Genomic DNA, 27764 nt, shown 5'->3' with positions numbered 1-27764 from the left:
ACAGCTGTAATAGGGGTAGCATTTTCCCAATTAGCAAGAATAGAATTTTTTTTTTTAAATGTAATTTACTGTTATATAATTACTGTCATGATACATTATTGATTGTGTTTTTACAGCATTATTATGTGTTTGATCGATCAAAATCTACATTTGTGTTTACTGTACTCTAGGTATGGAAAGCAAATGTTTTTAGGGGGTGGGGGGAAAATGTGTGAGGGTTGGAGAATGAGATCTTGTTTCTTATGTTATTTTAAAGGAACTTATTAAATCTTAAGAAACTATTCTACTGCAGTTACTGCAGTAACTACATTTTTTTTACTGCAATAACATTTTAGTTTGTTTTTAATGAAGTGTGTGTATGATTATTGTCCCTCAACAAACTTCCTAATATTTAATTACATAAACAGGTTTCATGATTTTAGTTTGACTGAGTTTAACTGCAGTACAGTAGAATAATTTTGACATGGTCCCTAAATAATTATCATGTATAAATATCTCATTTAATGATGATGCAGCATTCTATTCATTTTATCCATTAAGTTGTAAATCTTTTGTAATCTCAGTTTAATCACAGTTGTTGGTATGATTATGAATAACGAATCTGTTGCAAATAAATCACTTTAATAATAGTATTATGCAATATTAACGTTGATGATGCTATTCCATGAGTATTCATAATACGGCTCCAAAAAAAAAAGTTTGTTAAATTTGATACTTGAAAGGGATTGTAAACAATACATTGAATAACCAACAATGTAATTAGTACATTTTATTGTTAAAATGCATTGTGTAGAAATGATAGAAAAATAATAATAGTAAGGAACGGATAGAATAAATTATATTTCCTCCTTTATCCCTCCTCCTCTTCCTCTTCCTTTACCCCTCTCTCTCCTACTTTACCCCTCCCCCTCCTCTTCCTTTACCCCCCTCCCCTCTCCTCTTACTTTACCCCTCCCCCTCCTCCTTCTTTATCCCCCCGACCCTATTTTTCCTCTTCTTTACCATCCCTCAATGAATAAATGAAGCTGCTCTTTTGTCCAAAACATGATTATAATAATTATTTCTATTGCCTTCCTAAACTGTTGAGTAGGTTGTTTACATGCCTTGCATGTTAATGTTCAGTTAAAACGTCAATGACAGTTAAAACACCAATAAATGCTTTGATTGCATGCGATATAACACCCTTAATTATCACAATCAACCTTACATCATATAACAGATGCAACTTTTTCAAGGTTGAAAATCTCCAACAAATAAATCACAAAAGTCAGTATAAAAAGTACTTTTGCAACATTACTATACTATTCTTATCAGGCCGCCGCGGTGTTTTTGCTTTGTAATATAATATCTTTTAATAGGAAAAGTGTATATTATTTGCGTATTCTGTAAATTCAGTGTGTGTTATTTGCAATCAAACACTGCTCTCTCATTTTGATGATCACTGGAGCGCGACATTTGTCGTTTGAGCCTTTGATGTTACGCTTTTTAGCTAAATATGTAATCAACCAATATTATTAATTGTCTTACCAAAGTCGTCTCTCTTTTTTACCCTAATAACCAAGTGTATATGTTCTTTTTACTTTCCCGCAATAACATTCTCTGCTTGGAATTCTTGAATTGATGTGGAACGCAAACAACTCTCGTGTTGGAATTAACTTAAGCTAATTCTAAAATATTAAATGAATCAGAAAACATAATTGTAATATTTGAGGTAAACATTTGCTGCAAATAACATGTGTTCCTTTAGTTTTAATTTGAGTGGATAACAATGATTACAATTGCTTTACATCAAAGGATAGGTATAATATGGTGTTTTTGTTATTATTTAATATAAACGTTTGCAACAAAATGGATAATAACCCCATTTATTATTCGTCATCAGCATTTTATAATAAACAATTTTACATTTTATACCCGGAGCTGCTCTTTATTGAACAATTGAAGTAGAAAAAAGTGAAAATTTAAATTACTAGTTTAAAAACTCTTTTTTCTTGCAAAGTTCAGCCTATTAAATTTTATTTTAAAAAAAATAATACTAATTGCAACTTATTACTGCATCTTTTAGCAACATATTTGGTTGCAATGTTTCATCTTTAAACATTATTTCCAATCTTTTCTATTTAAATTACATGATCACAATCCACCATGCAGCCATTCCTATCGGTAAATCTTCCTATCTTGATGGATGTAACAAATGTAATAATCTCCGAGTCTATAGCATTCTGACATTTTATCCTGGAATTCCCAAATGAATTACGATCTGAACGCAAGATCTACTTCTCCGCAATCATTAGGAGGAAATGATTTGTCTATCACCAATTCAGAAAATATGTTTCAGTAGCCGATGTTGGTGAACAACTGTATAGGCTTACTTTGATGAAGATAGTCTATGACAATTACGAGAACAAAGCAAATGTATTGTGTTGATAGTAGAGTTGAATACTTGGAATTGTTATGTGTTTATGGTTATAGCTTGTGTTTGAATTATATAAATCAGAATACAGATTGTAAACATAGCAACATATTTATGGCATTATTTATTTGTTTTTATTGCAAGTCAAAACTAACTAATTTGATGTTTTTGATGTTTTATATTGAATATAAAGTTACAATTGTTATTGTGACAAGCAGTGTTTAAATACCAAATAAATGTATTTGAATTAATGTTTCAATTGTTTCTGAAGTGGTTTGATGTCAATTTCTGAATGAGCTCAATGTGGAAAAGCAAATAGCAATGTTTTTATGGGTTAGAGTTTAGAGTAAGAGGTACATTGTTTTTTTCAAATATGATTTACATTTTAAATAAATAATCTTTAATAAGATTATCTTCTGTTTCTCCACAGAATAACATTGGAATGCCAAATGGATCGAAAGCTGCAGAAATAGCCCTTGGTCGAGGTCCTGTACCACAAAGTTTGGCTGCCATGCCGCCACCTGAAAGAATAGCAATGCTTCAGAGTATATCCAACCAACAAGTGTTGATGCCGTTAGTAAGCAATGGAGTTTTACCAAGAGGACAGATGACACCAGCTGAGATCCAGGTGACAGCAGCATCTTTGAGTACATCTGCTGCCGCATCATTCTTCGCAAGGTAAAATATTTCTAAATATGTTTGTTTATATTTATTTGTGTGATTGTGTAGGCCTACCATTGTGTACATACAGTTTATCCAAGGGAAGCCAAGAGTTAAAAGCTGTGTTTACGAAATTTATAAGCACCTGTACTGCTGGAACAAGAGAACCAGAAGATCTTTGAATCTTGTCAGCTTTGAAAAAAAAACCAAACTCCACTGGATAACAGTTCAAAATTGTACTCTAAATTAGCATGATGTTCTTTATCTTACCTCTAAAGAAGGACCAGGTGTATACCCTGAACATTTTAAGGGTCAGAACTGGCCTTTAAAGCACTACTACACGACAGTAATTAAAAACTTGTTAAGAAGGGTCACCACCAGAAATGATCCATGTATTTCTTCTGTGTGTGCATTTAAAGTTTCTATCTTTAAACTTTCTATAATCTTTAAACTTAGCTGTGCATACATTTCTCAGTGACATTTAGACCGAATAGTGGTATACATATTCTTTAATATTTCAGTTTGCTCTTCAAGACTGCCAAATGTATCATCACTGTCAGAACACTTTGTAACTGTTCATGACTTTATGACAAATCCATGTGTTACTTGTAAATGCTTTATTGCAATATCTTACACAGCCTAATGGTTGTACCATATGCAGCATGAAGTTGAAAAATGATCTATCACTGCTTATCTTCAAAAGGCCACCATTTTTCTACTATATGTCTAGACTTATATCCTTCTTCTTAATTTAGTTTTACTACCATGTTAGTTCACATTTAACAAACTTTAGGAGTGACTTGAAGGGAAAGTTGGAAATTTACAATGCTACCAATAGTTTTACAACTCGGTTCTTGATTGATACTGCTAGCTAGGTTCAATATAAATGAAATATTGTGTTAACCATCCCATTATCAAATTCTCCTACTCCAGCCTATTTCATTTTGCATTGCATTGCACTTGTAAGAAACATTGTAATTTGGTCACCTTTGGGAATTGAACACTCAATGCAGTTCCCAGGGGGACCAATTAAATCTGCATCTATTCAAATGTGCAGATGTAGCATTCGCATCCAAATGTTGTGATTTATCCTATTTTCATCCCAAAAATTAGGAATTTAATATTCTACATCAAAATCATTTCCGATTGTATTGTACTACAGCTGCCTTGGGTAAAGTGTGTCTGTTTTTCGTTCGTGTGGGTTAGCTTGCGTGCTAGGCACCCCAGCGAGAAGGGCATGGGGTTGCATATTTAGCAAGAGTAACTTCCTAGCTAGTGGGCCTAACTTTGTGGTAGGTCTGCAGGAGAAAGTGATCGTAAAAGCTACCAGGGACTTGAGCTCGATAGTTTGTGTTGATTCAGCTAGGCCCTTGTAACCATGCTTGAGGTTTGTTACAATTACCGATGAGATTGCTTCTGGCCCCATCAATATGATGGATGTCAAGCTGGCTAACTGCTAGTGTTATATCGATATTATACAACTTGTGAATATTGTTACAATTAATCATTGAAATTAGTTATTTTATGTTGATTTTGTATTTATAATAGGTTTGCCTCTGGGGATTATTATGTGAGCAATAATACACATACAGATATAAAATTATGATCGTTGTTCCCATTTATGATCAGCTTCGGCTGGATGGACCACCCTTATTAAATATTATTGACATAAATAAATAAAGGTCTTAACAAATGAATTACAAATTAAAAGGCAAACATTATATTTCTTATATTTAATAGCTTTTAAAATAAAAACAATATTGGAAATTATTACCGTAGTAGTATTTGTATTAAATATTTTGTTAAGATGTTTAATAAATGCGTTTAAATGTTTTCTAAATTAAGAATATATTCCAGCACCAGCAAATTATTGTTTTCTTTTACTGCTTTTTAATAATTATTACCCTGGATATTATTTTTAATATCTTTTGTTAAGCAATAGACTTCCCCAGTGTATGACTCATAATATTAATTGTTATTATTGTAGACAATGATAAAATAGTATACGCCCATTGTCGGTCAATCACCTACTCTAGACTACAATATAATTAACCTGGTCAACATATGTCCACCAATAAAAAATAAATTAGTACCTATTTCTAAATTATAGTCATCAAATTCAAATAAACATTTATTTTATCATGCTGGAGCCCACTTGAAATTAATTGTAATTTAAATAAAATTGTCTACGTAAGTAGTAGATATAATAAGAAGGTTGTGGAAAAGAGAACATGGGGTTGATAAAGAAAATCTGTACATGTACCCATTTCTAAAAAATAGGTATATTATCTAAAATAGATATCTTTTTAAAAAGAAGTATGGATTAGGTGGCTTATAGCATGGCTACATTTGCATGGCAATTTTGGAAGTTGGTGGATTGAGGTAGTAACATACTGTATATAATATAGATAAAAAACTTTATTATGACTACAAATTACTAAAGTGTCCCCTTAATATGATTGACCCAAAGGAGAGTTTTTACTATATTTAAACAGATGTATAAAAGAGAAAAAAAATAAAAATCATATTGTCATGTATATTTTATTATTGTTATAAATATAGATGGCAAGTAATGACGTAGGATCTACTGTTATTGTATGTAAGACTAGACGGTGTAAAGCTAAAACTGACGGCATTGCTGAGTTCATTTCATGGTTATACAGGCCGGTCAACCCCCAAGGCTGCAATGTATCACTTGTGAACCGTAACTTCAGGGTTTGAATATGATCCTAGCAACTACTGAATAACCACTTGGAGTTGCGATATAATCCTTAACGTATCGTATTTATAGCAGGAGTATTCTTTTTCAAATTAGGCAGGATACTTGTGGGATATTGATGGTAAATGCAATAGGTTTTAACACATAGTAGTAATATCTCATCCAATTTACTCATTGTTGAGAGAATTATGCCATGTTTTTAACTTTACTTCATCACCTCATCGGTTTACATGTTTTTTTCGATTTCCTGCTCTCCAGTTGGTGTATCCCAAATATTGTTTGATTTTGTCTCTCCATCGTCCTCTGCTTCTCTTTCCTTCTATGATGTACAGTCTGTCTTGTTTTGTAAGTTAGTTTTCACCTTGCTGTAGTACCCCCTCCTTTGGGACACCCCTATTAAGGGGACACTTTCCCGTGAAACGAATGAGGTGTTTTAACATTCAAGCCAACCTCTATTCTGGACACTTTGTTGGCTCCCGAAGATGTCCCCTTAATAGCTGTTGTACTGTCTGTATTCTTCAATTCATTGTACCCTGTTATAATTTACTGACAGGGTCAGCATGGAAGGATATTCGATTGTTTTAAATTAAATGAATAGATTATTAAAATTCAACAATTACCAATAAAAAATGTTGACTGGAATAAGATACTGTAGGAAAAACAGTTTTGGAAACATTTTAAAATACCAAAAGGTTCAAGTGGAATCCACTATGATAGGTTAAAGTTTGAATCATATTTAAATAAATTTACGAAAGCTGATTTATGGATGAAACTCTATTCATTCATTGTTCTGTCTACTTTTTATTTCTCCAAATCTATTATCAATAAGCAACAAAATTGCTATTTCCTTTATGTATCCATCATCATCTATGCTTCTGAAGTATCAAAATATCTTGGACACAGCGTGATTGACCGTTTGATGTGTGTGGTCACTTCTGCTCAGCGTCTGTTGTTATGATAGGCCTATACAAATGACTTATCCTCTGATCTCGCATCTTGCACCAAGGCACTGTTTATTGAAGTCTGTAGTAGTGACTGACAGATGCGAGTAGATGATTGCTAAGTCTTGTGTCTGGCATCACGTCTTATGTTTCAAGTTTTTATAAAATATTCAGGTCACCTTTTAGTTCTATTTTCATCCTAACATTATGTTAATTTTATTAGCATCACTTAATTATTTTGTTATCCATTCCTATGTTTTATTTAAACTGAATTTTAATAACATTTGATTACTAGTCCATTGTGCCTTGTTGATCCCACTTGGTAGTAAGGTGGATGGACTATTCCATCTATTTACAGGGATTATATTAATATATTTTCCTTTAGGCAGAAAGTGCCGATGCATTTTAGGTGTGTGTACCTCAGGTCTGTAATATATGTTTAATTAAATTTGTGTGTAGAATGAAAACTCCAAAACAAATATTGAAAAGAAAAAGTTGTTTTTAAGTTTTTAAGAAGTGTGTACAAAGAAACTTACTTTAATTATTATACTGATCCCATTATGTTTCTTGGATTATATACCGGAAATTTGGTTAGAGGTGTTCAGAACTTTTGATGTGGAAAATTGATTTATAAATTGTGGTTGTCTGTCGTAAGCTTCAGGATATTTTTCCGTAAGGATTAGTTGTATTTCATATCTTAATAAATATTCCTTGCATGGTACTTCAACTGGAACAAATAGAAAGTTTATGATCAGAGTCAAAAAAAAAAAAATTATTGAAATGCTGTCGGTTCAGTTATTATAAGGGTATTAATAATTCAGGTTGAAATATTGGTGTTGTTAAAAGAGACGTAGCCAGAGGGGGATTAAACAGAAAAGGCAAAGCAAGTATTATTAAGATGTTATTGATTATTACAATCGACTTATGAAATATGAACAGAGAATAAGAATAATCGGATTATAAGAGAATATTGAGATATTCGGAGTCAAACACAGAATATAATAATAATAATAAAACTTTATTTAATCATGGTAATACTTGTTCACCTCAATGGTGTTTTTCCACAAGGCCGTAAGACATCATACAAAAAATGAAATTAACAATTTAACAATTAACAACAAGAGTTTAACGAAGATGAACAAAGAACAAGTAAATGCTACTGCATGCTATTTTTACTTAAGTAAATACGAAAAATCTTAAATAACTTATTAAAATAAGAACTTAACTAAAAACTGAAAATCTTAATTTGCACAGAATAACTTTTGATAACTGAAAATAGTAAATATAAATTTGATCGTAATACTTTGTACTTCTGGTCAAAACATCTCCTAAATTTCAAACTGTACAATACAATTAGTGTTAGTGGAAAAGGGAATGTGGGGTGGGGGGAAGCTAAAGTAATACTAAATTTACCCTAAATAGTGGTGTGCCTAGGGATACATGATGTAAACTACAAATGCTGTATCTGTAATATTGGATATTCTTGATGTGTTAAAACTTTCTGCAGATGAAATTCATAAAGGAAATTAGAAATGTTGTAATATTGCTTACAAGAAAACCTGCTCCTCCTAAAGTTCACTAACCTATTTACACTATCAATAAACGCCTATAAAAATTCAGACTGATTATTACTGACCAAGAACTAATTAACCGAAAACATTGTATCATTGGTTGGTATCTTTAATAATGACCATTGAATTAATAAAGTGCGTTCTACGGTCAAGTGTTCTATGGTCAGTAAAGCCTCGAGGGTTTGTCTTCCTTTATATCGACACACGTCAGTTGCTGGCAATTGTTTAATGTACTTTGTAACGTCCGTCGCCTCAAGATGCTTAAAGAAAATCTATTACACTTGCCTCTGGTTACTGTACTAATCTATTGTGATCTAGGCTACTTGAGTTTAAGTTCTAAGGTGGAAATTTAATTTAAATGAAGTTGAGGTGAAGTGATGTCCCTGATATATTAAATCTACATTTTGTGTAAGTATTGTGTTGTATTATACTGTCAGTTACAACACAATACTTTACACTCTAGTGTAGTACCCTCAAATTTGTGTTAAGCTCTGTCTACACTATCAAACTACAGTAGTTTGACAAAAAGTGTGATATTCCCAAATATGGTAGTGATATGACATCACCATGTGCATTATAGGCATATCACATTTGTTTGTCGCATAAAGTTTGATAGTGTAGACTAGAGCTTTAATGTACCATTATGCGTTGCTTTATGTTGTGTACAGTCTATAAAATAATAGATCTGTTTTATATACAGTAAACATTATACCACTGGAGTCTAATTTATTAATCATTTTAAAACTTAGCATGGTACATATGGTTCCTTAAAAACATTCATTTACTACGTCAACTTTGATTGATTTATTATTACTTGACTTCAAACTGAAGGTACTATTTAAAATACATTAATTGTAATAAAAATGACATTAATGTTTAAAGTCAATATTACACATTAAATGTTTCATAGAAAAGAGTATTTTTCAAAAATGTTTAGGCATGCATTGTATACACTGTTAAAAGTATTGAGACACAAGTTGTGATAGCAACGGTGTTGACCAATGTTGTTGATTATCTGCGCCGTTATTAATATCAATATACCTATGGTCACTTGAAAGTTATTTGTATTGTGTCGCAAGTATGTATATAAGTCGTCTAGGTTAAAGTACCTTTCGTAAATATGTGTATACATTTATACACACTCAAAACCTGTGATGAGAAGTGAAATTATATAGCTTGAAACAAACCCAAGTAGGTGAGATTGAATGGGAAAAAATGTAATGAAATCTAGTATTCTCTTTCTGTTATTATGGAGGGCTATAAACATTTACTATGGAATGGCAAATAGGACAAAAAGTCATTAAGCATTAAAATTGCTAGAGAATATTTAGATCCCAAAAATGAATAAGATTGCTTTATCCCAGTATTCTTGTAAAGTGCTCTGATATTCTAGTTATTTGAAGATCACTTTGAAATTTGAATTAATTTGATTTCTCCCAGATCAATTACAAAGCATTACTTTTTATTGCCGTATGAATAGTTTTGGTGTAAAATTATTGGGTTAGTCGGTTACTTGTCATATTTTACTTTTACCTTATTTACGATTGCTTCCATAAAATGATGATAGGTTTATGTTGGGATGTAAAGATTTTTCTTTCAGCCTGAGATTGTGCGCTATAAATCTGAAAATGTCAAGGTGCTTCATCACCTTTAGAACATCAGCGTGTTAAGCATGCGTTGGAAAGGTGTGCAAAAATCAACTTCACTGATGAAAAAAAACGATATTTATGATTTACTTTATACATATATCGATAAGTATTCTAGAAATGATTGAGTATCCATGGTTTAAATGACGTACACATAAGCTTCAGTTTAAATGTCTGTTAAATAATTTAGGTTTTTAAACATCATTAATATTATAGTCGTGCTGTCAATAATGCTATTCTAATTACTATAAGCGTGTCTCTGATTTGTTTACGAATATTGATATTACTTAAGAAATAATTAAGTAGCGGTTTTCTATCGTCGGTGTCTTAGTCCTAAGGGTGAAGATTGATGCGAACATCGTTCAAATTGGCGCAAATCTATTTATTACGTTTAACTTATTGAATATGTTTGTTTTCTTTAAAAACAGCCTTTAGCTAGACAAGAGAAATAGGATGTGATTATTGGTGGTAATTTTTAGCTACATATCCACAGGCGATGTGAACGATTAATTCAACTATTGCAAGATGAACGGGTTTCAGCAGAAAGATTTCAACTGTTATTGTCACTGCGTGATTGATATCAATAGTATGAAGACATCCAAATTGATCGTCGTCGTTTTCATTGAATTGTGGACTTTGCTCTTGATATGAAACGAGAGGATATACCGCCTTAGATGTTAAACCGACAATGATGAAGTGTTCGTTTGACAACGACACTCGATTCATATAACTATTGATCACGTTCTTGTTTTCTATATTTATCGATAATTAGTAGTGCACTGATGAGGGATTTCCGTTCAAATGTTGTGGAGTTTGGTTTTAGCACTATGATGAGAATATCTTAACTGTAATAACATTTAATTCAATTATTTCAACAATAAAATGCAATTTACTTTCTGCATTCTGTAAATTTACCTGGATAAACCAACATTAGCCCTTGTCCATCAAAGAAAAGAAGACATTTTAGTTAAACACTCCTGCCTGTCAATGGTAAAGTCCTGCTATTTTGTTGGAATCCTGTTATCTTTCTATACTGTACTACATTCATAGATGTTGGGATTACATAATGTAATTCAAGACTAGCACTCAATAGGATATGATCAATTAATATACGTTTAACCTCAAATCCATCAAAGGTCAAAAGCGTCTTATAATTACATCAACAAATAAAAACCCCTTAATTTACTAATAATTCCTCTCTGGTACCTATAAGTCTGAGAAAACAAACTCCTTAAGTATCATTGGTCGGCAATATCAGAAGTTTAAAATGCAGCTTAATATTTGCAGGTCGCTTGTCTTGTGAATGTCATAATAGAACATCGACGAACTAGATTATGGCACTTTTTCCTCATTATCATTCATTTTTAATATGATATTATGGCATAATCTATTTAAATAAATCAAGCCCTGGACAAATTCTTAATGTTCATTTTATTGAACAACTAACCATGTCAAAAGAAACAGTGATGGCCGATGCCATCTGAGCTGTGGGTCCTGCCTTTGGCTGAATATTTTTATTATTTCATATAAATAGAGAATTTATGAGAAACTAGAAACCAAAAGCAAATTTATTAGCCTTATCTATTTTGGAAAATTGCATTAGGCCTATTACTATTATTTGCAGTTCTGTATTCATAATATTATTTTACAATTTGAAATCTATATTTGATTTTTCTTTTGTAGTTTTGTGAAAGCATATTAATAATTTATATATTCAATGAACTATTGAACTATACTTTATAGTATTATTAAATAAATAATAATATTTTATCTTTTGTTTTGACAAAAAATTAGAGAAAGTTTAGAACTATGTTTTTGTTTGTTCGTATAAATTTCTAAATGAACACAACACACACATGTGTTTAATTTTGATAATATTAAAATAGTTTAGATTATGGAACAATAATGATGATAATTTTATAAAACTAATGTTTGACCAAGATAAATAATTCATAAGTTAACAGATAATACAAAATCAAAGATATTTAACAGCTTAAATTTGTGGGAGGAATATTTCAAATATAATTTAATGGGCTAATTGAACTTACAATGAGATAATGCTCTCAAATTACATGTGTGATATTGCGCTAAAGACTGTATCATCATTGCTAAATCTTCAGAGCTGCTGTGTTAGGTTTCATTTAATTAAATTAAGATGTTTTGTAATGATATTGATATAATATTTGTTTACATCTCTGGTTTATCAATAAACATCTATATTTACATATTAAATTTGATCTCTGTTACACTACATACAGACGTAGTAAAGTAAGATTTCGACTCTAACATTGGACTTTAGGCTGGCGCAAACCGGACACTTTGGACTGGCCCAAAATATATGTTTATCTGGAATGTCTGGTTTGCAAAATACAATGGCATGACTTTTCCGAGAGTCTTGGTAACAAGAAAATTGACTATTATGCAATATTAAAATTATAGAACGGAATCTGATATTAAAATGACATCATAGCAAGCCGTGGAGACTAGTTGACGTTTCAATATAAATGTTAATTTATTGGTAGTGGCCAAGAAATTGTCACTTTGCTTTGAGCAAATTATCAAATTTGAATCTTTAAACACATCAGCTATGATGGTTCAACAGCTTAATATCACATTTGAAGGATGAGCTGTATAGACGAGGTCACAATACAAATTAAGCTTTTATTTAGGACTCGAACCTAGCCACTAGCATCTAAACTGAATACACAGAGATCATACAGATGTAATCTCAACTGAAGGTTGAGGTAAAAGTGATAGGTCCTTATATGTTGTTTCAGTGGATATTATTTTATACATTAGTAGAAAAGTATAATTTAAAGCAGCCATCTGGCAGCCAATATAGTAATCATGTGACAAATTGTAAAGATTCAAAATAAATTTTTGTTAACAGTTTATTTCATTTACGTTCCACAACAGTTGTGTACTTTCCTAAATTTTCAAGGTTCTTTTTATTCGATATCACAGACTTGACAATCTTTTATTGTTTAATATTGTACCTTAACATTGGACATGGTTGATTTAGAAAGGTTCTTTTCCTTGTTTTTGTTTCTTTTATCTTTTTTTTGTACTGTATCCTTGAATTTGAAGAATATATGTAATAATTTATAACAGCGCAATTGTTGGTTCTTCAAGAATAATTTGTACCATACATATCATTGTGATATCTTTACAGTAATTGACAATTCCACCTTAATTGTTTACAAACGATCTTTACAATTCTTGTTCTTTTTATAAACTTGTACAGAATTCTGTTTGTCTAGCAACACAATTGATATAATTTTATGGTATTATACTTGCTCATCTCAAAGTTTGTAAGAGATAGTATCATGACAGATCTTTTGTTTCCGTTCATCTTTTATTTCTGTACTTTACTATTTCAGTTCATGGTAATAATATTTTACGTTGTAATGCCTATTATTTAATCTGTCAATGATGATGCCACTAAATTGGGTCTCGTTTTTCTTTTCTATTGAATTTTGTACCTTGTATTTTGTTCAGTTTTTATATTCTAAACTTTTATTGGGCACGTTTCTTGATGGTTTTGTTATATTTTAAAAGTCAAGGCCTGGGTATTGTACTGTATAGTTGAATGTACTATCATTCTATCTTTTTTCTTTCTAATATATAATATTGTCAGTACATTAGATTTATGGTTTTGGAGACTCTCTTCTTTTTTTAAAAACATTTTAATTTTTGTTAGTGTTCAACAATCAGGAATTGTCATGAATAGTTTGTTTTCTTATGAAAATGTTTTGGAATATGATGCAATAATTGTGTGCATTAATAATATTTTGAACGAGATTCTGTGGGAAAGCTTTAACCATATCAGCAATGTGATACACTTTCATTTAAACGATGTGGTTTTTTATACTTACTGTACAGTGAACTCTACCAACCAAGAGTGATATGAATGTGATTGGTGATAGTTAATTTGTGGTTCTTTAGGTAAACCCCTGGCTGGTGTAAGCAAATGATAATAAAAACCTACAAAAACTACAGCAATGCTACAATTCCTGAGGATGATCAAATAAAGATCGAAACTTTGGATCATGGCTTGCCTCTTGTTATTTGGAGTCAGTGTTACAGTATACTTTGTTATTTAAACATAATCAGTGCATCTATTGGTTTTAATAGCTTTATATATTAGAGAAATGTATTTCTAATCAAAAAATAAAGTGAATAATTTTAAATCGTAATTAAATTCTGTTATTCAGGAGAAGTGCCTGTATTCACAATTGATTGGGCTTTGATTATTTAATGACTTATCTTTAATAGTCATCAAACACCTAAGTTAATTATCTGCAATAATAATAAACATAGCATATTTTTATATTTCACTAAATCAATAATTGTGTTTAAATTAATAACAAAATTATGGCAGTAATTTTTCCATTTGGATAAATTGTATTGAATTATTAGTAAAACTCAGATTATATTACTTGATCAGTATTATTACAAACAAAAATTAGTAGTAGAACTGTGATAGGATGATATACAATGAGAAGTGTATACTACAAGGCTAGAACAATGATGATGAATACATACCTAGGAATGTATAGGGGGAAACCGTTGGTGTGTCACTATGGCGACTCGTGTCCATCAAGTGTGCACTAGGTCGAAAGAAAAGTGTGAAGATGAGGCAATTAGTATGTCAATCCAGCGACATCTGTTGGACCGAACTGTTCAACCACGACCAGAATTCCATAAACGATTCCTTGATTACACTACTAATGTACACACCGAAGCCTAGTAGTAGTAATTTATACTTTTGAATAATTTTTCTGATGGGTAGGATGTAGTGATCGTATTCTTCTCAGTTATTAGTTGTATCTTAACAAATGGATTATCAAACAATCAGGTAATGTATAATAATTAATGATTTAGCTAATTAGTTTATATTTTATGATTGCTGTCTGTACCTCATTAATTATTCATCATTAGGATTAGTGTAATTAGAAGTGGATTAATTGAAGATTAAGCCTGCACACTGTATATTAGTAATTATTGAAATTAATTATAATTATTGCAGAGATTAAAGCATTTGTTCGCCATCATTGGTAATTATCATCATCATCATTGTAATTTCTGCCAATTTCGAGCCTTGTGGTCGTAGCTATTTAGAGAAAATTTATTTTGGTTTAGGCACTATACAAAAGACAATTATTATTATTATTATCATCATCGATCATTATCATTGCGTTATCTTCTTTCTATATCATCAATGTTGGTTCACGATAAAGTCATGTTGAATTTCTTTCTGCACAAGATACTCTCTATCTCTACGCTACTATTTTTATACTCTTATCGCGCATGAATTATGAGAATATGTCGTTTGTTTTCAGTCCATTTTGTTGGTCCCATGAGGAGCTGTAGTAATCTTTGATGTAGTAATCTGTGAATGCAGTATGTTAGTTGCAATGTTATAAAGTGTAATGTATTTAATATTCTTAATATAATGTTTTTGAAATGGCAATATCATGAGATATAGTCATTCATTTATGTAATTTTCTTGATGTTTAATGTATGAAAATTTATGTTTTCATAATTTATAGATTTTATAAAATCAAAAGGATGTTCTTTATACATTTTGTTTTCAGGTATCATTTTAGACTAATTAAAGCAAATTTGGCAAAACCATTTCTTCGATAAATATTAAAGAGTTTAAAATAGTTTATCTCATAATAGAACTTTAAACCATCTACAGTATCATCATAAGTTGTTTACAATGGGTTTAACATGATTGCGCACCTCCTTTAAATGCATTCGCCACCCTTCTGCGTATCAATGACACCCAGTGGGCTTACTTCGTAATCTGTATCTAATAATGGCGTGATGATCAAGGTAGTACCATAATATCTTCATGTATCTAATTATGTATCTTGCCTGTAAATAATGGGTATTTTCTAATACAAATCTTCATATTGTTGTAAACATAGATAACTTTATTTGTCCATAATACAAGTGGAAATATTAATGCTTGTCTCATACAAATTTAAAACAGTATACAAAACACAAATATAAAAACAACTCTATCTTAAAGCACTATATCTGTATGATAAGAAAGTATAGTAAATAGATAATCTTTGGTGTTAATTCTACCATCAGTTTCCTGTCATTCTGCCTAATGAGCTGTTTTATGGATCACATGATCAAGATTACCCAATACCCTCTTTCAATTATCCCGCATCATAATACCCATTCACTAAAACTTCTCTAAAAGATTGAAAGAACATGTTATCAATCTCAATATTTGAAATCGGACAAAGCATTTTAACTTTATCAGATCTTAATCAACGCAGATGTCGCCGTCTTCATCTCTATTCATTTTGGCAATTACTTCGTGATTCGCTATCGTGAAATTCATATCGTAGGGATGGCGGCTGTTATAATTGGTGTTACTTTTATTGACTGTATTGTTACAGATTAGATAGCTAACAATAGGCAGATATTGTTTGGTACTTTGTAAGAAAATTATATGGGGAAGGTTAATGACGATGTTTGATAACAATACATTAATCTAATTGAATGTATTGATGTAATTGTATTCATTTAAAATATTACAATAATTCTATTCAGTCATTGTACTGTATCATTTCGTATTAAGGTTTTATTTGAAAGTCGTAACATAAACCTTTTTAATTTGTACATAATCACTTTTGTCCGTTTCCTAGTTGCTAAAGTTTACTTATAATAATTGAAACCATGGAGTGAAACAAGGAATAAGTATTAAGTAAATTGTTTGCTTTAATATTATAATAGTTTATAAAAACTATCATAATAATTTGTACATAAACACCTTTCTCCATCTCCTAGTTGCTAAAGTTTACTTATACAAATTGAAACCATGGAGTGAAACAAGGAATAATTACTAAAGTAAATTGATTTTGTTTCCTTTAATAATATAATAGTTTATATAAGAACTATCATAATAAATTCATATAAGTTATGTTTTTGTTCACTGTTATTTGAAAGGCTATGTACGGTCAGGAATAAAAATATGTGAATAGATAAAAAATATGTTTATACATTTATGTACATTAATATCGCAGTACTATATTGTTATGTAAAGTTTAATAATGATACATTAATATAAATGCATGTATACAATTTCCATACAATAACTTAATTATTGTCTTTGTATTTTATTATGTACCTCTTGATTTAAACAAATAAATACAAACATAAAATGATATGTGCTGACATTCCACCCTACATTTTGTTCAAATTTCTTTTGTTTTGAGAATTTAAAGTGTTCCGATGTTCCGTGATAAGTTTGTTTTTATCAATAAGAAGACAAATTAGTGAAATAACTCTTTCATGTTGAAACAACATTTTAAGCTTTTGAAATGATATTATTTACTAATGCACTTAACACCTTGTTTGGCGACTCTCCAAGTAAAATCTGTTTTCGTTTGTGTATGCTCGGCGAGTTTTATTACTTATGGTTTGTGATCTTTTTGTTTGCTTTACCGAAATCTTATTTTAATAAATTTGCTGATCGAGAAATGAAAATAAACACACATACAATGGAAAATAACAGACTTTAAAATGTTTTTAAACATAACCTAATATATTTCTTAAATTTAATTTAAAAAAATAATATTAAACACGGAATTATCTCCTTATGTAAGATTGATTAAGCAGAACCTTCATCTTGATGTGTGAATGCCATTACTATTAAACTACGTTCTCAGTGTGGTACAGTGTAATGGCAAAAGTGTTCAAATTTATGCAAAAGTTGGATCTCCAAGGTAGTACAGTAAAGAATGCACTATTTTTTTTAAGGTATTCAATGGAAACCGAACACTTTATCCATTTATTTTCATCATAATTTGTTTAAATAAAGGTTTGTGAAATTAGGTCATGTAGTGATAAACCCTTTTATAAACAAATCCTGCGCCTCAGTTCCTCTCTACCTTAACACTGGAGTATTATTAGGAATTCGTAGCAAATTTGGTCCCGATGAGGGGCTATCCATAGTTTTGGGTCCTCTGCAATAAGTCCATCCCTTAACCCCCTCAGTCAAATGGCTTGGTATATAAATAAATAAATTTTAAGTTATTATTTTTTGTTATACAGTGTAAAGAAACATAATATTTCCACAATGTTCAAATACCGTACCATACTCACGCAGATTAACTTACAACTAATGCGATTAGTTTTGACAAATTTCTACATCACTAATTTCCTTTCTCTAATTTGATGATATATTTTGGAAATAATTTTTGTAAGATTTTTATCAAAATTGAGCGTTGGTGGAATAAAGGATCATAATAGTTGTCATATTTTTAGTAGGTTAACTTAATCATTTATTCGTATAAAATAATATACCATTAGTTACCATCAAAGATGTATTGGATTACTTATTTGACACAGTTTTTGCTCTGATTTTAAATCATATTTTTTTTTAACATTCAAATATCCATATGGCAGTAATTATGAGTTTTAAATTGAGTTCATTTTCAGAACTAACTTATTTTCCAGGAGGTAATAGCGTCATCATCTTTAAATTCTGATGAATCTACAGACATAATATTAACGTACCGTTATTATTGCCGTATTAATGAACATAAAACATGAATTTTATTTTATCTTTAACCTTTAATTAACTTGCCCCAGTTTATCTAACATGAACCACAGAACACAAACTACTAATATGCAAATGAGCATTGAAAAGTAATCCTGATTGGTTAATAGCAAGCATTGAGTTAAATAATTCTCTATAGCCTGATTGTTTTTTAATGATAATGCGAACAATTGTGTGTTATTTAGCTGGAGGGAAGGGAGGGGTGTGTTTTATGTAATACCATATAAGGAAACTATTGCCAATTGCCTTTGATATTATTCCATATTTTGTTTCACGATAGGCAACATCTTCGGTTATTATCTGCTTTATTCTGAATCTCTGGCTTTTTTTAATTTTTAACCAGTTCAGACCATTTGAAGCATTTTGACAATTTTTTACGTATTAATACCATAGATATATTATGATATCTCTCTGATGATACCAACATTTGTTTATATCTGAAGTTCACACAGAAAGGTTGTTAAACAGATTGGTCACCTGCGAATGCAGTCTGCACTGTTTTTATTCACGTAGGACATACTTGTTAAATTACTATTGAAAATACATTGATATTGACACCCCGTGCTTAAGATGGCTGACATGCTGATTCTTACTCCACGATTGACAGGCATATCATCACGCTGAGCCGATAAAATTCAACTTGATGTTTTAAATCCTTCCATTATTTCGATTTCTTAAGTTATTTTGTGTGAATTAGTTGCTTAGAATAAAGAAAGCTTAACTACGCTTGGGTAATCATCAACTAGTTTAACGATAAGATCTATTGTTGATGTCCAGTAAAGAGAGAGTGGAAACGCAACCCAACCAACTCTACTTGGCTCCATTGAGGTGTTTAGCACTAAGACTCGACTGCATTTTACTTCCACTAGAGTACACCTCAGTCTCCTAACATCAATCTGCTTAAATGAACACGAAACGCTTATTAACAGTATTTCCAGATCAAGCGCATTAAGTTTGTTTACTTTGTTTACTTGATTTGTTCATCAGAATAACACCGAGAATTGGTCCTGTGGAGGGGGTACGCAATCTGAGCCAGGGTGCGTTCATGTCCTCCCATGCTTCATTTCCTTCATTGTCTCTGAAAATTTCGTTCACAAATTTTTGGCTTGTATTTTCACGCCACTCAGATTAATTGTGGTGTAAAGCGGGTATGGTTGTGTCTATTGGTTGTTAGTGCAGACTTTAGCTTGATACCCCACCACAATTTATTGGAATTGCAAACTTTTACGTTGAACTTAAAAGAATATTGGATAATTTAAAATGCCTGTGGATCACCTTATTGAACGGTTCCTGAATGAAGCTATTTTCACATTGTGAGTATTTATACAGGTTCTATTTTTCTAAATCTTTAGTGATTTTAGTAAAGGAACAAAAACAAAAAGAAGTCTTGTATTATAGTAGTTTATTTCAAAGAAATATAGTATTATTATTATTAAATTAGTTGTTTCTAGGATTTCATATTTAATTAATTGGTAAAATTGATCTGTTGAATAAAACATTTAGAATCTGAACTTTGCTTTTCTAAAAAGTTTAATTGGTTGCTATTTATTCCAAGAAAATCAATTAAAACTAACGTTTTACTGGTTCCTACTATCAATAGCAGTCAGCCCATAAAAGTTTTTTAACAATGTTTGTGATTGGTCTTGAGAAACCTCTTAAGTATTTACCAAAGAATAGCATGCAATTCTTAAGAGGCCATTGAAAACTGAAATCAATTAAACTACAATAAGTAGTACTCTATTATTTCTAAATAAGAACAGGAGTTGCACTCTGAATACATGTTCTAAATATCCACTTATCCTATCCCCCCATTTGTCACCATTCACGGAGAGTATTCAAGGAGGAATGACAAAATCTTAGAGGGGGACAATGGCGTAAGCTACTTATTCAATAAGATCTTGTTTGAGTGACAGAATGACATTAATGGATCATCTTCGTGCCAGTTTCAATGTTTATTGTATTTTTACAGGAATTTCCTTATTGATTTAGCAACATATTTTTCAATCAATCATTCATTTGTATTTGTTTCTTTACCCTATAAACAACATAGCAATGTTCCATTTTATACCACTTGACAAATCATTTTGTATTGGAAACTATAATTATTCCTAACCATGGAAGAATTATAATTTCTCCATGATCTAACTAAATAAAAAGCCCAGGATGTATATTTCTAGACTAAATATATTTCCTATTACATTTAGTAATACATTTTATTCAGTTCAGTAGAATCTTTATATTTTTGTCATTTCTCTAATCAATTAACTATCTCCTATTTTCTGTGAAAAGCTTTAAATACAATTAGTTTAGAGATAATGGGCAATTGTCAAGGAAGAACTAACAATAACTGTGTGTTACTAATTCTGTGAATTGATATAAACAATTATCAATTGTTAGGATTTAGACAATAGTCCTTTTATCATTTAGGAAACTAAATTTGCCTCCACATTTTAATCCACTTTTACATATGTTTTTGTCGGTAAATAATAATCAAATAAAATACTTTAATCTTTTTGAATTCAAAGAATGTGACTTTCCAATCTACATCGAGATCATTTAAAAGTATTTTTTTTATCCAATTAACTAAAAGAAATATGTATAATTATACAATCAATCATTTCAAAGATTTACAAAGAGATAGTTGTTGCATGGAGGAAAACAATTTTTATATTGTATGATCACCATCAACATCATCATCATCACCAACAATTTACTTATATAGTACATTTGATAATACAAAGAGACAGTTACATGATGTTGTCATTTATGATGGACATCTTTAGTAATCACCTTCACACCAGGCATCATTTTATATAATTTAAAGAAAGTGTTTTGATCACACTTAAGATTAATAATAAACTGAACACCAAGGTGGATCTCCTGTTGTGTTCTTATCACACAGATTGATCAATTTGTTAATTCTATTAGAAACTAAGTTGTACCTCGTTAGATGTTGCTAAACATTTTGTTAATTTCGTAGTTTGATTTTAAAAGGCTGTCCAGGTAGTTATTAACTGAATAGTAACTTTGTAATTGACTTCTACCCTATGTAGTTTCTCTAAGCAAGTCATTGATAATTATAAGAGGTTTATCTAGGAGTTTTATAAAGTTCTTCCCAGGTAGCTAGAATGCAGTTGCCATTCGTCACACTAATGGAAAAGTTTGCTAATCAATTCTAAGCCAGGAAGTTTGCTAATTTCACAATAGCTAGGCTGTGCCTGGGTGGGCTTAAACTTGTTGACTGATGGACAGCAGCTCAGTAGCACTCTCATGTCATTCTATCCATTGAACCTTACTGCCTGACTGACTCAAGTTTGCTTGTTAATAAGGGGCTGTTTCCTCCTCCTCATTTGTCATTCAAGCAGTTAGTGTATTATTAAGAGGAAGTTTTTCTATCAAGTTTATCATTAAAGAATGTTGAAGTAAGTTTATTTTATATAATAATATTTTTGTGAACTTATATAAACAGTACTTGTCAACCTTTGGTTATTAATTGGTTCTGAATGTGAAGATTTATTGAAACTTTACAGAAATGCTGTAGGCCTACAGTCAACTCTTCCAATACCGGACACCCTTAGGCTGGCCTGGTTTTGCAGAAATGATTCTATTCTGATTGTATTTTTAGGCTTCTGGACCTTAAGAAAAGGTTTTGAAAGAGTTCCAGATTACTGAGAACTTGACATTGGGGGACCATTGCTGTACAATGCTTTTTATAATAATACTGTAGATACTGATATTAGATTCAAATCCACCAAGTACATTTCTTCCTGTTTTTAACTTGTTATCTATTTTTTGAAAGATGTAATCTCATCTCAACTCCTTGACTTGGAGACAACCTTCTCATTAAGGATGTCTTTGGCCTTCTTCTATTTTTCAATCAATCAAGAAGCTAGTTTTAATTGCACAAGTTTTTAAGTAAATTAACATAACCTAGATTGCTAAATATTTTTAACATATTGAACCTCCTGGCTGTTTGGTTTGCTCCTTCACTCTTGTTGACATTTTTATATTTTAGCACACATCCCACAGCAAGGTGACTCCCTGATTGCAACAATCTAATGATCTCTACGTAGAATCTTAAGGAAAAACGATTGTGTGATTACGTTAACCCAGAAATTTGTTATTTATTTTGAAAGCAGTGTATTTGTTTCTAACATAAAATATACTTTCTGCTGTAGACTCATTGCATCAGTGTGTACAGTAGTGTTATAATTTGCATTTGCAAGAACAAAAAAGATGGGTTTTTAAAAGGCGTTTGAAAACATCAATAGAAGGTGCATTATAAGTGACATAAGAAGATTGTTCCACGGTTTAGGAGCTCCAATTGCTTATTCAAAATTCCGTATTTCACCTTAAAAATAGGTCACACTGTAAAGTACCTACTCAGCCATTCATATCAATGTTGATAATTTCTTAAGTGTTGACTTTTCTCAACAAAATGTATTGAGGCAGTTTTTGACCAAATTGCTGGACAAGTACTGTGAATGCCCACGTTCTAACCTCTCTTGGGGCAAGGTTTTTTTTTCAATCAATGGTCACACATGCATTCACCATGGTAACCAAATACTATGGGTCAAGTAACGAAAATTCAGTGAGCATTTTGGTTTAGTCATTTGTGAATTCATTCGTAGCCATTTATATTTTGAATGTAATTACCACAATATGGACAATCATACAATTCATAACAAAAGGTTTATTCTGTGCTTTTTGGAATTTTATTTTCCTTTGTGGCTATCAAGAAATTAATTAATATAGATATTATTCACGGCATGCCTTTTATACCTTTTTCATTTAAAATGTGTTGGGTGGAGACTGAACTATTAAACTTTAGTTCAAAGTGCAAGTGAAATTCCCATCTGTTGTGTAAGCCATTATATATTTCTTCTCATCTATGCCATGTGATATTTTAATTTAATGACAATATTTTATTTATATTTTTTAGAGCGGCACAAAAATTAAACTTAAGTTCCAAGAAAAAGAAAAGACATCACCAGGGATGTCTACCACCAGAGCTTCCACCTCCAGACCCACCATTATTCCCGACAAATTTCAGCCAAATATTACGAGTTTTCCCGCCTGCTGCCCCTCCATCACTCCTCCGGAATGTTGGACGAGTCAAGGATACACCCGGTGCTGGAAAGGTTTGTGTAGTTTTTCACTTATATCCCATAATGGGCTTACATTCGCAACTGAAAACAGTAACGTTTTGTTGTTCTCAAACCAAAGTCATACCTAATCCATTGACTCTGCAATTCGAACGTTCAATTGTTACTCGCGTCAGTAAATAATATCTGATTATAAAGGAACGTTTTATAGGTTATTTACAAGAGAGAGAGGATGTGGCGGCCAGAGGCTGTTTGTTCTTAAGAACGTACTCGCGTCTTTAACAAGCTACAGCAAGGTCGTTTTTAGAATTCTGAACTTAAATCAATGAAGCCAACAAATTGTAGAAAACAAAACCTGGTATTGTTTAAAACACTGCTGTAGTGTTAGAAGTGTTTTCAACACATTTGTTCTTTTAAAATGAACTCTATTATGAGGTAGTGTAGAAATGTGTGCCACTGAATAGACTCTATTGAGATATGGCCAATTGTAGAATACTATGGTCTGTTATGAATAAGTATATAGCCACAAGCAATGATTAAAACGGTACCTACTCAGGTTTTAACTAATTATGTATAATTCTACTGTAATGCATATAATAAACAATTGAGATATTTAATATATTAGATTTTGTCACTAATAAGTACCTTTTACATTCCACTGTAGTTCAACAAATTAAATATAGTAACAGTACAAATTAATTATTGTAAAGTAAGAGACAATGTTTTTCCATTCATCCAATTTTTAATACCATTTACAGGATTTATTTAATTAATCTGAGATGAAATACTTACATCAAACATTCTCTTTCTTTGGTAGCATAGACAAATAACATTTCTGTCTATATTAAGATAAATATGATACTAAAATTGTAAAACAAGATACAAAGTTTTCCATTCATTCCAGTTTTTAATATCATTTTTTAGTAACTTAGACTAAAAATAACATTTCTACTTAATTATTAAAATAAATTCATAGTTTAAACAAAGTTGAAAGTTTGTACTTTTGGGAAGAGGTCAAAATTTACATAACAACTCATTTATTCTATAGGGCAACAAAGAAGCAACCAAATGCTCTATAATTATCTTCTTTTATATTTTTCATGATAATATCATTTTGGAATTCAATACCATCTTTCTAGCGAAAAGGAAAGAAGAAAGAACATTGCCTGAAGGATACCCAAAAGCATTTTCACACTTTTTATTTAATTTAATCATTAAAAAAAATTAGTCATCGTACTACCACCACCACTATTCTAGAGCATCATATTAAAATATGTTTTTAAAATAATTATTTTTTACCTAACATTTCCTTCAATCTAAAGTAGGTAAAAAATATGTATTAATTCAGAAATATAGACATACCACCAGAGGTTTAATTATTAGGTGTTAATGTTTGTTTGTTGTATATGAGAGCTAATTACTAACACTCCACAATCTCAATGAATCACATTGAGTTGATTATCAGCTACTAAAAGGTCTCGCCTTTTCAATTGGATCAAAAACTATCAATTATTGACTATAAGTTGATAATACCGACAAAGGCTTACTTGGTTGCAATGGAGTTCCAATCAATAAAAACGCTTTGCTGTACGTTAATTAACGCTGTATGTTTTGCGTAGTGATACTATATTTTATCAGCTATCAATGGTCGAGTAGCAAACCAGATTGTTTTATTATTAAACTACACGCTTGCTTGCTGGTTTTATCTTCTTGCGTGACCCGATACGCCACCCAGTTTTCCTTCACTCATCACGACCGACAATCCATTATACGCGCTCGTCCATCATTAATTTGATAAATGTGACATTTGGCTTTTAATTCCTAATTTTTTTTATTGATATAAACTAAAATTAATCATTTGCTAAACGATGCCCGGGTATTTGTTTTTCTTTGTGAGTCATCCTCTTTTGATAAATTTGTTCTTAAGAAATAGTCACTTACACGTTGTTATGGTTACATTAATATTTCATCTGTGATGACAAAGTTGACAAATTTCTTAAAGATTGACAAGATTGTTAGAATAGTTCCTTATTAGGAGTTATTTTATATTTAAATTATTTATTATTATCTAAATTTTCATTAGTCAAATAATTGGCAAGAGTTTTTATAATTCATTTATTTTTTTCATCCTTCTCCTTGTAATTACTTATTTAATACACAAATATACAAATACATTTATTCATCAAATCATAATAAAAATAATGTTTCAAGAAAATTATAAAGAAAAAAGTTAAATTTAGAAAGTTGTAAAATAAACCTTTTTAAATATGCCTATATTTTATTAATAGCAAATAGATATAAACTTAACCATACCCTGCACTGTATATAACTTATCTTGTATTCATTAAAATCTGTTAATATACTATCACCTGCATGAACTTCCATAACTTAATACGTAAAACCTCAAAATGTTATTTTCATTCAGTCGCTCTATTTCAACAGCTCCTACTAATGACAGTATAATACTGAACCACAAAATCTGTTTAGTTCATGGCCGCCAGATATATTACATATTCCTATCCTTATACGATTCTCATTTCTCTCAATTCTTTTGTCCATTAGGTAACTTTAAAGAAAGTCTAATTATTAAAAAATAATACTTAATAGTGTTTTGTGTTCAACAGTATTCATTTTGTTTTTTTAACGTGTCCCTTGATTGAACCTTGCGAAGCTTAAAAAAGTGATATGCAGTAACTTGATCTGATTAAAAATATGTAATTTTTTTTAATGTAAGAGCCTGCTTAAAGGTAATATTAAAACTTTTTAATAAACCCAATGTCTCTATCATGATAATTTAACTCCAATTAAGAGAACAAAGGTATTATTATCGCTTGCTCTTTAAGCTCTGTCTACACTATTAAACTAGTTTGAAAAAAAGTGTGAAGTGCCCATATATGGTAGTGATATTCCCAAATATGGTAGTGATATGACATCATCATGTCCATATATGGGCACATCACATGTTTTTGTCACATAAAGTTTGATAGTGTAGACAGTTCTTTAATGGTTATAGCCATATTTTCATGGTTTTCTGGAGGTTTAAAATGGAGACTTTAAATAATTAATTAAATTTATAATCAAATAGAAAACGCTGTACCCAAAATCAACCAGTAGAAACACAAGGAACCTTATGTGCTTAATTATTACATATTTCTGATTCTAATTGTTTTATTTTTCTGACTTTATTTCTAGGTTTTACAACACCAGCCTACAGATAAAGATAGAAATAAATATCTATTATTGAAGTTAATAAATTCCCATAGGCCCTGTTATGATTTCTAAAATTTCATTTGAACCAAATTGAAACAAGTGTTGACAAAAGAGACCTTGTGTATAATCTATGCATTATTCAACAGGGTACACAACTAATGTGCGATTAAAAGGTCATAGAAAGGTCAATGCCCTAGTGAGATGACCCCAAACACTTTTGGTGGTCGCCCATTTGAGAACACTGGTGGAGCTTGTCATAAATTCATGCAATTTGCTTCCTGATATTGATACATATTTGTATCAATTACCCTTAGGAGTATTTTTTGTCAGCTTTGTTTGATGCTTTTGCACCATACCTTTAACTGACAAATATTAAAACATGGTTTTTATCTGTACAATTGTTAACAAAGGAAAAATAAATTAACTTATCATTTGTAGATAATGACATCCAAGTTGTTTTCTTAATTACTTCTTAAGGCATAATAGTGTTTTCATTTAATGAATTAAAAAATATTAATGTTGAATGTGATCGATGACCTTGTACTTCAACCCTTCATGTCATTGTAATAAAGCAATAACACTCATTATTTTAATACTATAGTTAATTAATTGAGTGTACATTATTATTAAATAATAATACTAGTACACATCAAACAGTTTTTGTTAAATTAAAGTATATAAAGTGATAAATTGTAATGGTACTACAGTAGGCCTACAATAGAACAAGCTGCTATTGAAAAATCATTAATCATTTTTAAAGTTCTATTTCATTTATTGTTTATCATTATTTATAAAAGAAAAAAAAAGTCTTTGAATTATTAGAATAAACATTTTGTAGTAATTCAATTCAATTCAATTCAACTTTATTTCAGACAAACTGTCCATATGAAACATATAAATACAATAAAAAAT

At 30.6% G+C, this 27764-nt stretch overlaps 1 protein-coding gene across 1 annotated transcript in view; it reads left to right on the top strand.

Moving 5' to 3' along the window:
• The window catches only part of LOC144851964 (uncharacterized), a 128629-nt gene that overhangs the window by 75163 nt on the left and 25702 nt on the right, over positions 1-27764 (top strand). The window contains exons 4-5 of the mRNA XM_078709639.1: positions 2844-3091; positions 23480-23678. Coding sequence (XP_078565765.1) covers positions 2844-3091; positions 23480-23678 — 447 coding nt within the window. The remainder of the gene's footprint in view (positions 1-2843; positions 3092-23479; positions 23679-27764) is intronic.

The sequence above is a fragment of the Antedon bifida genome, chromosome 9, assembly GCF_963402885.1.
Source record: "Antedon bifida chromosome 9, ecAntBifi1.1, whole genome shotgun sequence".
Lineage (NCBI taxonomy): Eukaryota > Metazoa > Echinodermata > Crinoidea > Comatulida > Antedonidae > Antedon > Antedon bifida.
Note: the sequence above shows the minus strand (reverse complement) of the source record. Positions and strands in the feature narration are given on the sequence as shown.